Here is a 14,433-nt window from a genome sequence, read left to right as displayed (position 1 = left end):
AGCCATAGAAATGAATATCTTTAGAGTCATTATTATCTTCCCAGTGTATCACTAGTCCTATCCCTTTTTCTAGGTTTTTATGTATGCTTTAAGAGACACGAATTTCTAATTACTTCCTGGTCACCTCCACACAGACATTAATAGCCACTATTTATTAAGCTTTCAGTAAGTGTTGGGCATTTTCACTCATTTCTCTTAAGTCTTTGTTCAAGGTTGTGGCAGTGGAACCATTTTATAAATGAGATTACAACCATCAGAGGTGGAGCCAGGATTGAACTATATTCTGTTCACTTCCCTTGCCATCTACCATTACTAATATTTTTACAAAGTGTACTAACAATTTGCAAGCTACAGGGGAAAAAAGAGGATTGTGTTTTTAATAAAACAAGAAGGAAGGTGTAGTGCAAGGAGTAGAGCAGGATCAGAATGCCTACGGTGCCATCAAGATGTTAAAATACTGCCATTAGAGCTGATGTTACAGTTGGTGTTGGTATAGGCTAGGACAAACTGTGTAGGTATCTCCTTGTTGATTTGCCCAGTCCTTTACAGTCCCTCTTATTTCATACTTTTAATGTTCTAACAAGGTAAAGAACTAAGCATAACTTGAAATCAGTTGATACAAACTTTTATTCGTTAAAAACCTCAGGATTTGTCCCAATGTCCATTGTCATAATCCTCAAGGAGTTTACCATCTGGCTAAGGTAGGACATGAATATATCTATTGAATTTTAGAGCTGGGACTTTAGTAATCCCTTTGTTCTGTAGCTGTTGATTTACTTAAATTTACAAAGCACTTAAAATTTAGCAGGGGGTTAATGGCTTGGCTTTACAAGTGAGGAAGCCAAATCAACATTAAGTTGGTTTGCCTGAGATCAGGATTACAGTCAGAACTAGAACTAAGAAGTTCATGAGATCACTGGCCAGTGCCCTTTACAATTTACTACTTTTTCCTGAAGGGAAGTATAAGTAGCAGTAGCCACAGATAACAATGCAAAAATGTCTCAGGTAAGATTTCATTAATGGTCAAAGGAAATAAATGGCATAAGTGCCAAGAAGAACACCCTGGAGTGGAATCTGTCCGAATTTGTAACCATTACCCTACAGTTGGCTAGTAGTAATAAGTTGTATGTGATTCATACAATTATGCACCATTCCAAGGTTAATGTACTTCTGTGTAGTCTAACCATGCAATTGATGAGAACATCAGAAAGATTTAAAATCTGCAGTCAGATATTAAAATAAGGGCTGTGGTCATACATAAAAACTCATTCGAATGTCAAAGTACTTGGAAATGAACTGTGAAGGGGCTTACCACCTCCCCTAAAATAACTAACTGGATTAATATGAAACAGGTAGAAGATGGACGGACAGTTTAGTTTGCCAACACTTCTTTAAGTATGATGTTAGGCTCGGTTTTGAAAAGAGTGGGCAAATTCTGGGAATTAACATTGATGAGGAAAAGGGAGAAAATCACGAGTGAGGGTGGGTTTGTCTGGTGGTGTCTAGGCACATTCTGAAATACAATTACTTGGGAGGAATTGTAGCGATCTACAGGTGACAAAAACAGATGAATGTTTGAAGGTCAGTGGACCTCGGAAGAGGCAAAAAAGACACACTTGGATCCAGGATTTCACAAACGTTCAGTGAACCCCACTGTATGCCCGATGTCAGGGATCCAACAGCAAAGAGTTAACAAATTTGGGAGAGCAGACGCAAAACAACATTATAAGTAAACTATATAGCAATATTAATGCTAAATGGTATAAAGGAAACCCGGGGAATCCGATAGTGTCTCTGGGGTTCCAATTCTAAATAAGGTAATCATGGAGAACCTCATAATTGAGCAGACACCCGAAAAACAAGTCTTGAGGCCATCTGGGGTAAAAACCCAGGTGGTGGGGCTAGCAAGTGTCGCAATACCAGAATTTGCAGCAGGACAAGGGCCAAGCGATGCTCAGAGGAACGAAATTCCTGCAAGTCAAAAACACTTTCCACGAAAAACCTAGCAGATCGCTGCCAGTAGGGGACCCCTAGGCATCAACGATTTAATTCACTCTCTCCATCCCCACCCGTCCCACGCACACTCCTGGATCCCCAGGGCTCGGCGAGTGGGCGGACCACTCGTTGCTCCGCCCCGTGGCCTGCGCGCTTGCGGGGAGGTCCAAGGTCAGAGGTTGCGGAGCCGTCATGGCGGCGCTGTGTCGGGCCCGTGCCGTAACTGCCGAGAGCTATCTCCTGCGACTGTTTCTCTTCTCTCGGCCTTGTCGAGGCGCAGGCACTGAAAGTAGCTCCGGGAGTGAGAGTTCCGATTCCACAGAGCCTAAAATGCGCCAAGGCGGCTTCGCGAGCGCTTTGGAGCGGCATTCGAAGCTGCGGCAGAAGGCGGAGCTCGAGGAGAAGACAGTGAGTGGCGCCAGAGACGCGCGGGACGGGGCTAGGGTTTGAGGAGAGCCCGGGCGTGGTGGGTGGAGTGGGAGTCGGGGCGGAGCCTGGCGTAAGGGCTGGAGCTAGGATCAGGGGTGTGTCTTGGCCTGGGAGCGGGCTAGTCCGAAGAGAACTAGTGGTTGGTGTTTTTCTCCGTTTGTTGTACTTCTGCGCGGCATTTACGTGCTGGACCGGCTTTGTCCGCATTCCTTTGCGCCCATCTTCCTGGGTGAGTGCTGAACGGGAAACCAGCAGGGAGCGCTGCCAGTGAGGCGGTCTAGGGCGACTGCTGGGTCTCAGAGAGCAATTGGACTCACCGGGAAAGGCTGAGCTGTCTGCCGTCTAGTTCTTTCTACACAGAAGTTCCAGCGTGTAGCTCGGCGTCTGGCGTGCAAGGTTCTTTATAAATACTTGTTAATTCAGTGAATAGGTGAAAGAGAAATACCGTCTCTATGAACTTGAGCAAGTGATTTAACTTGTCAGTGCTTTGCTTTCCTTTTCTCTAAATGACAAAAAAAAAAAAATTCCATGTGTCTCAGGCAATACTTTGTAAAATAGGATAAAATTATTAGATAAGTGAAATGGAAGAGAGGCATACAAAGGAGTCACAATTTTTTTTATTAGATTCAGCAGACATGAAATTGGATGTCTGGCAATGTTGAATTATATAAAAATAACCGCTCTCCATTTCTGTACTTATTTCTTTGGAGACCAGCACCAAACAGTTAACACACTGGCAGTGTCCTGGATTATAGAAGACTACCTGGAATTTAGCAATTAATTGTTAATAGTTATTGACAAAATTTCCCTAAAATCCAAGGATTAGAAGAAGCCAGCTGCATTAGGTTTCTGTTTGCTTCCGTACAAGTTACCACACATTTAGTGGTTTAAGACAACACAGATATATTATTTTTAGTGCTGTAGGTGAGAAGTCTGATTGAGGTCTCACTGGGCTAAAATTAAGATGTTGGAACAATTTTGTTCCTTTCTGTAGGTTCTGGGTGGGATCTGTTTCTTTGTCTTTCCAGCTTGTAGAGGATGCCTGCATTCCTTGACTTACTGCCCCCCTTCTATCATTTTCGAAGCCAATAACAGTAGATTGAGTCCTCCTCACATCGTATCACTCTGACCTCTCTTCTGCCTCTCTCTTCCACTTAAAAGCCTCTTGTGATTACTTTGGACCCACCCCGATAATTCGGGATAATCTCCCTGTTTTAAGGTTAACTGATTAGCAACCTTAAATCCATCTGCAATGTAATTTTCCTTTGCTATGGAAGGTAACATATTCTCAAATTCCAGGGATTAGAATGTGGACATATTGGGGGGCGCCTGGGTGGCACAGCGGTTAAGCGTCTGCCTTCGGCTTAGGGCGTGATCCCAGCGTTGTGGGATCGAGCCCCACATCAGGCTCTTACGCTGTGAGCCTGCTTCTTCCTCTCCCACTCCCCTTGCTTGTGTTCCCTCTCTCACTGGCTGTCTCTATCTCTGTCGAATAAATAAATAAAAAATTAAAAAAAATTTTTTTAAATTTTTAAGAATGTGGACATATTGGGGGTGGGGCCATTTTTGTCTGGAGAAGTCGTAAAATCCTAAAAGGATACCAGTGACTGACCTGAAGCTGACTGATGAATGGATGTAGGTCCATCCTTGCTGGATGGCTTTGAGGATTAAGTGCCGTAAAGTAGGAAATGTATAACATACATTTCCCTTCCCCAAAATATTTTTATAGGTAAGGGATTTCTGTATTTCTCACACGCCTTCCTGCATTCCAAACACATTCAGAAACTACCAGGAAATAATTCTCAGCTGCTGAGTTAATTGTGGCAAGAGTGAAATTTTAACATCATAGGTAGAGTGTTTGAAACACATGGGGATCATATTTAGGGGTTTCATATGATAAGCAACGTTTGTTTACTGAAGGAAACAACCTGATTATTTGAGCATAATCAGGATTCCATTGCCTTCCTTTCCCTTTGGTTTTTTCAAGAGGAGGCTGGAGTGTTTCTTGGAAATCCCAACACATCTATTGGAATTGCTCGGTCCTGCCCAGGCTGAATGGAGTCTCTTCGGGCAGTTGTTCTCTGCCTAACACAGTTTAGAAAACATTATTCTACTAGATTGAAGTTAAATGTGTTTGGTTGTGGGGCTCCTCAGTTGGTTAAGTGTCTGACTCTTGATCTCAGCTCAGGTCATGATCTCAGAGTGAGTTTGAGCCCCAAGCTGGGCTCCACACTGGGCGTGGAGCCTACTTAAAAAAAATGTGTTTGGTTGTGACATGCGGTTTACTTAATACTCAAAAATTTTTCAACATGTTGGTTTAATGGAGGGACAGAAAATTCCCTGGAGGGGAGGGTATCAGGAGGCTGGATTGTAGTCTCCATTCTAAGAGCTCTTAGCTTTGGAACATTTCCAGTTATGTGGATCCCTTTACTCATTCTTAATTGATGCCACTGACTCCAGTGGCTCCCTGATCTAGGTCATTATACACAGTGGACAGAGTTATTTTCCTAAAGTTGGGCTCTGTAATCAGACTAAGTGAGATGCTCTTTTTGCTTTGCTTGATAATTTTGTGAGCCCTCCTTCACACTGCCTACAAGATTAAATACACATCTCTCCATCATCAGCCTGCTACCATTCAGGACTCAGTCCAGTGCAGAGATTAGAGTTTAGGTTCAGTTTCAGAAGGCCAGGATTCAGCGACTGGTGCAGCCATCTTGCTAGTTAACTCTGGGCAAGTTACTTAGCTATCTTAGTTTGCTTTCTTATCTCAAAGTGGGCATAATACTCTAATTGGGGTTATGGTGGAGTTTGCATGAAATAATACATTTGAAGTGCTCTCAGTCCAGTGACTGCTGCAGAGTAAGCTTTAATTTAGTACATTTTAGCTTTGTATGGCCTCAGCCATTTCTCCTCCAGTGTCCTGCCTTCTGAGAATAGTTTCACGGAGAGAGATGCTTCCAGGATTGGACAGTTCTTTGAATGAAATCCCGCTGTTTTTCTAAATAATAATGACTAAACTTTAATTTAAAAAAATGCACATGCCATTCTGTTTAATCCTAATTTAAGGTCATTTGTAATCATTAGTATGTTAACTTGTGGTGCCAGAGTAATGTGTGCATACTTCAGAATAAAGCTTTTCCTGGCTTTTTTTCTGCACTAGAATATAAATTTCGGAGGGTAGAGATCTTGTCTGTCTTGTTCTGTTACATCCCCAGCACAGTGCTTGACCTTTAGTGGGCACTAATAAATGTTTGCCAATGGGCGAATGAATGAATAGTACACATAGTGCATATGAACTTCATTATGTCTGGGCTCTCTTTGTTTTCCTTCCAAATTTTTATTTAAATTCTAGTTAGTTAGCATGTCGTGTAGTACTGCTTTCAGGAGTAGAATTCAGTGCTTCGTCACTTACATCATAACAAGTGCCCTCCTTAATACCCATCATCCATTTAACCCATCCCCCACTCACCTCCCTCTATCAACCCTCGGTTCTCTATCGTTAAGAGTCTCTTACGATTTGCCTTCTCCTCTCTTCTCTTTTTATTTCCCTTCCCACATACTCATCTGTTTTTTGTTGCCTAAATTCCACATATGAGGAAAACCCTATGGTATTTGTTTTTCTCTGACTGAGTCACTTCAATTAGCATAATATACTCCAACTCCACCCATGTCCTTGCACATGGCAAGATTTCATTGTTTTTGATGACTGAGTAGTATTCCATTGTGTGTGTGTGTGTGTGTGTGTGTGTGTGTGTACACATCTTCTTTATCCATTCATCAGTCGATGGACTTGGGCTCTTTCAATGGCTTGGTTATCATTGATAATGCTGCTATAAACATTGGGATGCATGTACCCCTTCAAATCAGTATTTTGTATCCTTCGGGTAAAGACCTAGTAGTGCAATTGCTAGATTGTGAGGTAGCTCTATTTTTAAGTTTTTGAGGAACCTCCATTCTGTTTTCCAGAGTGGCTGCACCAGTTTGCATTGCCACCAACAGTGTAGGAGGGTTCCTTTCTCTCCACATCCTCGCCAACATCTGTTGTTTCCTGTGTTATTAATTTTGCTTGGGCTGTCTTTGAATTGAGATCTGTGTGGTAGTGCTTATAAACAGTTGTATAACTAAGAACAGTACAGGTTTCAGCATATCAGTTAGGTGTGCTTGTCCAGAATAATAATTGAGCAAAACCAATTTTAAGAGTAATGAAACTGAAAATACCACATTAGTTTTAGTTTTAGTGCTTATTGGAAGTTTTTAGTGCTTTTCTGACTTCTATTTATGATGATGAGTATGATCGGTTGTGAGGTGTTGAAAGAGATTCAACTTTGTGAAGAAACGTCCACTTTTTTGAAGTTTCTGGATTTAATTAATTGGAGAGTATCCTGAGTTTACAAGATGAATGAAGTTCACCCTGGTATTGTCAAAATATTTGAAAAAGTATAAAAATAACATTTGCTTATTTTAGAAAGGAAATTCAAATAGCATTGAAGATTATAATGGGAAATGTAAGCACTCTCCTTTCCTTTTCCTCACTTTCCAGGCTGGAGAATGTTTGTTTGTTTGTTTGGAGTTGTCACACAAAAGAAGCTTTATTTGCAGCAAGTAAGGAGATCATAGGGAATAACTTGAGAGTGTGTTTTTTGGTGGTGGTGGTGGTTGTTTTTTGGTTTTTTGAGAGGAAGAGGGAAAGAGAAAGCAGGGGAGGGGTAAAGAGAGAGGGAGAGAGAATTTTAAGCAGGCTTTGCCCAGTGCAGAGCCCAACATGGGGCCAAATCTCATGACCCTGACATCATAACCTGAGCCCAAATCAAGTCGGATGCTTAACTGACTGAGCCACCCAGGCGCCCCTAAAGATTTGATTTGATTTGATTTTTAAAGATTTTATTTATTTATTTATTTATTTGAGAGAGAGAGAGAGAGAGAGAGAGAGAATGAGCGGAGGGAGGGGGAGAGGAAAAGGGAGAAGCAGACTCCCCGCTGAGCGCAGAGCCTGTCATGGGACTGGACCCCAGGATCCTGAGATCATGCCCTGAGCCAAAGTCAGACACTTAACTGAATGAGCCACCCAGGCACCCCTAAAGATTTTATTTTTAAGTAATCTCTACATCTAAACGCAAATTGGTTGATACTGTTTTGAATTATATTATTACTGTTTAAGAGTATAAGCTCTGGATTCCGATAGTCTCGGTTTGAATCCTGGTTCTTCTGTCATTTACTAGCTGCAGTTTTGTGGGAAATTACCTAATATCTATCTTCTTTTCCTTTTTTTGTAAAAATTCTTTGTCTTGAAGTTATTATGAGATTAAATGAATTTATTATTTAAACACTTAGCACAAGTGCCTGATGCTTGATAAGCACTCAGTATATTTTAGTTGCTGCTGCTGAAAATTGCTGTTTTCAGGTAAGTATAACTTCAAATATTTTTTCTTGTTGCATATGTGTAATGTGTATATACCTCATTGAAAAAAATTTGCTTGGTATTCCATAGTGTGGTTGTAGCATAGTTTATTTAACCAGGCCTTCATTAATGAGCTTCTAGGTTTTCTGTTTTGTTCTTTTTTTTAAGTTTTATGTATGTATTTATTTATTTTTAATTTTTTATTATGTTATGTTAGTCACCATACAGTACATCATTAGTTTTTGATGTAGTGTTCCATGATTCATTGTTTGTGTATAACACCCAGGGCTCCATGCAATACGTGCCCTCCTTACTACCCATCACCGGGCTAGCCCATCCCCCCCCCCCCCGAAACCCTCAGTTTGTTTCCCAGAGTCCACAGTCTCTCGTGGTTCATTCCCCATTCTGTTTAACCCCTCTTCATTCTTCCCTTCCTTCTCCTGCCGATCTCCCTGCTATTCCTTATGTTCCACCGATGAGTGAAACCATGTCTATCCTGTTTTTTAGATTGTAGTTCCTGGAGATCAGGGATAATTTTTTTTCACCCTTTACATAAGTTAGGGGTTAAATATATGTTTGTTGATTTATATTGGAGTTAAACTTATACAGTTATACTATCTTGGGTGGCCTATTAGATTTAACAATATGTATGTATAGTCAACAGTTTAGGTTGAAATTTTACCCATTGATTTCATTCTTATCCTTAGAGTGCCAACTTCGGTATGTGTGTGTATGGGCACCTCAGAAGTAAGTGATACTCAGTAAGAGCCAGGCAAGTTATCCTCAAAGGAACTTTCCCCTGCAGGCAGGAATTTAATCAAGGGCAGTTCATCATGAGTACTTATCCTAAGATTTTACTGAAGCTCCTAGCAAAAGGGATCTTAAATTTAAATGACCTGAAATGCTGTTGTTCAGTATGGGGTTTGTAGGTGCCATACTCACCCCATGGTCACTTATCCATTTCTGTTTTTCTTTAGTTTATTACCTTTAATACTGGTTTATGCAGCTGTCTCTTCAATTAGTTTTTTATTTGTTTGTTTTTTGAGGGTAAGGACCAATTCGTTTCATTTTTGTAACCAGCATAACACATTCTTACGTATAGAGGACCAGGTAAATGTTTGCTAAGTATATTTTTTTAATTAGATACTTTTTCCTCTCTTTTTTAAAAAGAAATATTTTAAAACCTCTGACACTCTTGTGTCACTTAGACAATAGAGATTTATAGAATCTGTTAAGCCAATTGGAAGCTCTGCAATAGCAGATGATTTATCTTGTAGCCACAAGATGGCAATAGTTGAGCAAATAATTGGTTTTCTGCTTTGTGAATAATACTGCTTCTTAACGGCAGAGGGAAGCATATGACTTTTCAGTACATTGAAAATGGTTTGCAAGATTTTTTGAGACCACACAGAACATTTTATTCTTTTAAGATAGAGAATAACATTTTACTATTTTAGTTTATTTATGTAGAATACTGATGTTACAAGACAGTTTATAGTTTTATTTTAGCAATATATTAGGTTTCATGCAGATTTTTTTAAATGTTACTTTTCACTTTTTCATGAATATTTTTGATATTTTTTATTTCAAAATGCTGGAACATTCCAGAAGGCAAAATATATAAATCAGATATTTTGTCCATTCAGAATACTGGGAAAATCCAAAACATAGCTTATTTAAAGGATTTGTTTAATGTCAAGGGGAAAATTCTAATTTTTTATTTTTTTAAAAGATTTTATTTATTTATTTATTTAACAGAGAGATACAGCCAGTGAGAGAAGGAACACAAGCAGGGGGAGTGGGAGAGGAAGAAGCAGGCTCCTAGCGGAGAAGCCTGATGTGGGGCTCAATCCCAGGACCCCGGGATCACACCCTGAGCCAAAGGCAGACACTTAACGACTGCGCCACCCAGGCGGAAAATTCTTATTTTTAGTGTAAGTTTTAATTCTACTAAATTCATATAGTAGCAGTATTCTATAGTTTTATTTAAACTTTTGTTTTCTCACTAGTTTTATATTGACAATTTTAAAAATTATACTAGTGTTTTAAAAACAAATTATGTAAAGGAATGTTGAAAAATATTTACGGTTTTAGCTGTGGTGCCAGCCGGTTTTTACATTATGAAATTCTAGGTGAGTTATCCCTGAGTTAGTAAGAAAAATCTTTTGAAATGTTTAGTTTCATGGTAGGGTCTAACATTTTCAAGGCATATTTAGAGAAAATTACCAGTTAATATAAAAACAATAGAAGAGTGAATTGAGGTAGGTATAAATCTCTGGGGAGAAGTCAACACCTATAATATAAATACTATACATTTCCTAAAAGAAAAGATAAGTATATTCTGAATATGTTCTGTATATATTTTGTTTTATGGGCTGTCATACGATCTGATCATCCATGAGAGCCTCTTTTGTGACTTCCCAAAGTCAGCATTAACTTTATTTGTGTTTATTATTTATTAACTCTCACTTTTCCTAGAAATCTCCATTCTTTTAAGGTATTTGTGTTTTGGTTACTTTTAAAGATTATATTAAAATTTCCTCTTTTAATTATATAATAATAATTTTAAAAATGTTTTAAAGCATTTTTTAAGACTATTTTTTCCTCCTTTTTTTTTTATTTTCTTGAAGTACCTCCACAACCGTTGTGGAGCCCAGGGTGGGGCTTGAACTCAGGACCCTGAGATCAAGACCTGAGCTGAGATCAAGAGTTGGGCACTTAATTGACTGAGCCACCCAAGCTCTCCAAAGAGTTTTTTTTATTTTAAGTAATTTCTATACCCACCGTGGGGCTGGAACTCACAACCCCAAGATCAAGAGTCACATGCTCTCCCAACTGAGCCAGCCAGGTGCCCCTGTATTAATAATAATTTTTATAACATGATTATGTGCCTTATGTTTGTTTTTATCTGTTGGCATTAAATAATAAGGGAAATAAAGGAAACTATCACAGTTGAGTAGAGCCTGGTTTGTAGGGATTTGGGAATAAAACAATTGATTTGTTTTGGGTTTTGCCTTGCTTTTTAAAGCACTCTGCTCTTGGCCACTAGCAGATAATGAGTGGTGGACTTCCATTCCAGGAGAAGTTCAGTTCAGCAGCTCATCTCTGGCCCGTTACCTAAATTGAGATGGTTGGGTTCTACCAAAAAAGATGTGTACACTAGCGCACTGAGTATTTATCCCAGAGAGATGAAAACTCATGTTCATATAAAAAAAAACCTGTACGTAAATGTTCATAGCAGCTTTATTTGTAATAACCAAAAACTGGAAACAGCCCAGATGTTCTTCAGCTGTTGAATGATAAAGCATGGTATATCTCTACCATGGAATACTACTTAGAAGTAAAAAGAACAAACAGTTGATACACATAGCAACTTGAATGATTCGGGGGTGTTATGCTGAGTGAAAAAAGCTGGTTCCAAAGGGTTGTATAGTGTAAGTCTATTTATGACATTCTTGAAATGACAAAATTATTGAGCTGGAGAAGAGATCAGTGGTTGCCAAGAGTTAGAGATGGGGTGGAGGTCAGAAGGATCATGGGGAGTTACAAAAGGGCAACATGAGGGATCCTTGCAGTGATGGAACTGTCCTGTAACGTGACCGTGGTGGTGAATACATGAGTCTTCACATATGATAAAATTGTGTAGAGCTAAATACACATACAAGTAATTGCATATAAAGCTGGTAAAATCTGAATACTGTTGGTGGATTATATCAGTGTCCGTTTCCTGGTTGTGGTTTCTTATATGGTCTTAGTACCCTTGAGAGAACTGGGTAAAGGATGGATGGGATCTCTATGTATTATTTCTTTTAATTACATGGGAATTTACAATGATCTCAAATAGAGAGTGTTGTGTGTGTGTGTGTGGTTTTTTTTAAGGATTATTTTGCTAGTCTGTCAGGACCAGCACTGGTAAGACCAGTGAATTCCATAAACATGAGCCCATTATCACACATCATTTCCTGTAAAATGATTTTTTGGTTAGAAGCTACTGTGTGGAATATCATGACAATGAATCAGAGATTCTATTAGTTTATGGATGGTGGTTTTGGTAGAAGCCTTGTGGGTAGGAAAGGCAAATCCATATTTAGAGTAAGTGTTTATTCCGGTGATAACATATCACTGTCCTTTCTATATAGAATGGCCCAGTGTAACCCGCCACCAGGTACCATCTGATCATTTTAGGGAATGATGCTATATTGGAAGCTTATTGTTGGTTTCTGCTGTTGGCAGATTGGTCATTTAGCAGTTGCCGTAGCCAGATCAACATGGGTGAGTAGAAGTCAGTGTTTCTGAATCCATGCATAACCTCCATCCCACAAAAACTCAGGGACCTGCCATCTTGGTGAAATTTTTCATTGGCTAACAGTCTGGGACATGTTGAGATATCCCTTCTATCACTAAGACAGAAGCACATCCCTGCTGCTGTGGCAGCTTTGTTCTTGAACCCATTTGTGGGGGACAGGAGTAGCTGGGGAAAGAGGTTGACATCCACAGGACTCGTTGTCATCCCCTGATTATTAAGATTCCTTCTGCTAAAGAAATCATTTACATGTGACTGATTTATTTTCTCACTCTGCCCATTCAGAGAGGTTTATCTACATATCTCTTTCCCAAACCTTGTCATCTATTTCTCAATCATGTGCCTTCTAAATCCCTGACCATCCAGCAAAATCATTAGTCACTTTACACCAATTAATATAGATCCATACCTTAGGCTGTCATTCCTTCTAGGCGGAGTGATCAGGTGTACTGTTCAAAGTTCGGTCCACTGGGAGGCTATTCTTTTACCTTCAGGACTACTCTAGCTCTGCGTTATGATTCCCCTAGAGAGGTTTGGCAAAGTCTTTATTCTACATCTTTTTCTGCTACAGGTACTTGAAACACTACCACATCTGTGGGGTCATAAAGCCCAAGTGGTAGAGTAGCTTGCCTGGTAGTCTGTACCTGTTGTAGAGCTTTGTCTTATTCTGGGCCCCCCTCAAAACTGGCAGCTTTTTGGGTTACTTTGGTAAAAGAATTTGAGAAGAATGTCCAAATAAAGTATTTGTTGCCTCCAAAATTCAAAGAGACCCATTAAGTACTGTGTGTTGTTCTTAGTGGAGAAAATGGGCATCTCAACATGGCCCAGACCACTGGCCTCCTAGGAATTTCACCAAGGCCCAACATTTTTGTGAGATTTATTTCCCACCCTCTGGAATACATGTGTCTTGCCATGTGTCTAGAGGTGTTGCAACTTTCAGCTGGTGAATTGGTATAACCCCAAGTTATATAGTCTCCACTAGCAGATCTAGAAAAAGAAAGCATTTGTCAGATCAGTTAGCACATACCAGGTGCTGAGGGATATTTGATTTGCTCCAACCATGAAACCACATCTGGAACAACAGCTGCAGTGGGAGTTACCACTTGATTAAGTTTGTGATAATAAATTATCATTATCTAGGACCCATTGTTTTCTGGAGGGCCACATAGGCAAGTTAAGTGTTGATGTGGTAGAAATCACCACCCTGCATCTTCTAGGTGCTTGGCACTAATCGTTGCAAGTGCCGCCAGGAATGTAGTATTGCCTTCAATTTACTTGTTTGGTAGGTAGGGGAAGTTCTGGTGTTTTTCACTTCTCCTTTCCTACCTTAATAGCCTTCGCTCCACAGATTAAGGAACTAAAAGTGGGCATTCTGCCAGTTGCTGAGTAAATCTGTTTCCATTATGCATTCTAGAACTGGAGAGAGAACCACAGTGAGTTCAGGGGATGGGCCTGAGCTGAAACTCCCATTAATCATGTGACCACCGGCATAAGCCTCTATTCTGACTGGAAGCAAATTGAGTCTTCAGGAGTTATGTCAGTTCACGTAATCCTTGAAAAGTGTGATTATTTCTCCTTCCCCAGCGGACACCCTGGAAACAGTCATTGCTCTCTTTAAGAAAGCTGGTAGGAAGATTGGCAGTATAAATGTTTTGCTATGTAGTAGGATCCTTCCTCAACGTGGCATGATCTCTTCATTCAGAGGACTCAGTGTCTGGGAATTGGTTCAGGTTGGGAATTTGTTGTGTGGCCCTGAGAGTCAGTTGTGGTGATTCAGGCCAGACTTCTGTTCATTAGAACTACAGAGTTTTCCCATCTATTTCATTTCTGGGACGTCATCATCAATCAGCCAACAGCAAAGAGCTCTTCAAGTCGGACTGTTCTGGTTACTGCTTAGGCTCTCTTGAATTATGATAACCATGCCCATCATATTGTTGGCTAGGAAGTGCTGACCTGACTCCTGTCACTTCAAGATCTCATTAGCTCCTCTGAATTCAGAGAGCTGTTTTTGGAAGCAGCTCCCACCAATCAGTCCTAGTGAGGAGGATAGCCACCACACAGCAATTCAGAAATGCCAGCACTCCCCTCACTCCTCAGCGTCGGTGAACTGAGTATCTTATAGATCCTGCTAGGGACCACAGTAAGGGCTAGGTGGAAAGGTCATAAACGATAAATCCACTTCAACATTGTATTATTTGCTTCAAGCATTTGGATGCCTTCCTCTGTGGTATGCTGAGGAGGTTCTGGTATTTCAGCTTCATATAGTGTAGTCTGTCTTTGCGTTCAGGTTTTATTCAGTCAGCCAAGC

The 14,433-nt window shown here is 40.1% G+C and overlaps 1 protein-coding gene across 1 annotated transcript in view; it reads left to right on the top strand.

Moving 5' to 3' along the window:
* Nucleotides 1-2,117: 2,117 nt before the first annotated feature.
* MRPS28 (mitochondrial ribosomal protein S28) overlaps nt 2,118-14,433 on the top strand; it is a 107,385-nt gene continuing 95,069 nt past the window's right edge. The window contains exon 1 of the mRNA XM_008689082.2: nt 2,118-2,403. Within this exon, the coding sequence (XP_008687304.1) occupies nt 2,188-2,403 (216 nt within the window). The 5' untranslated portion in view covers nt 2,118-2,187. The remainder of the gene's footprint in view (nt 2,404-14,433) is intronic.

Source organism: Ursus maritimus, unplaced genomic scaffold, assembly GCF_017311325.1.
Source record: "Ursus maritimus isolate PB19 unplaced genomic scaffold, ASM1731132v1 scaffold_9, whole genome shotgun sequence".
Taxonomy (NCBI): domain Eukaryota; kingdom Metazoa; phylum Chordata; class Mammalia; order Carnivora; family Ursidae; genus Ursus; species Ursus maritimus.
This window is presented reverse-complemented; position numbering and strand designations above follow the sequence as displayed.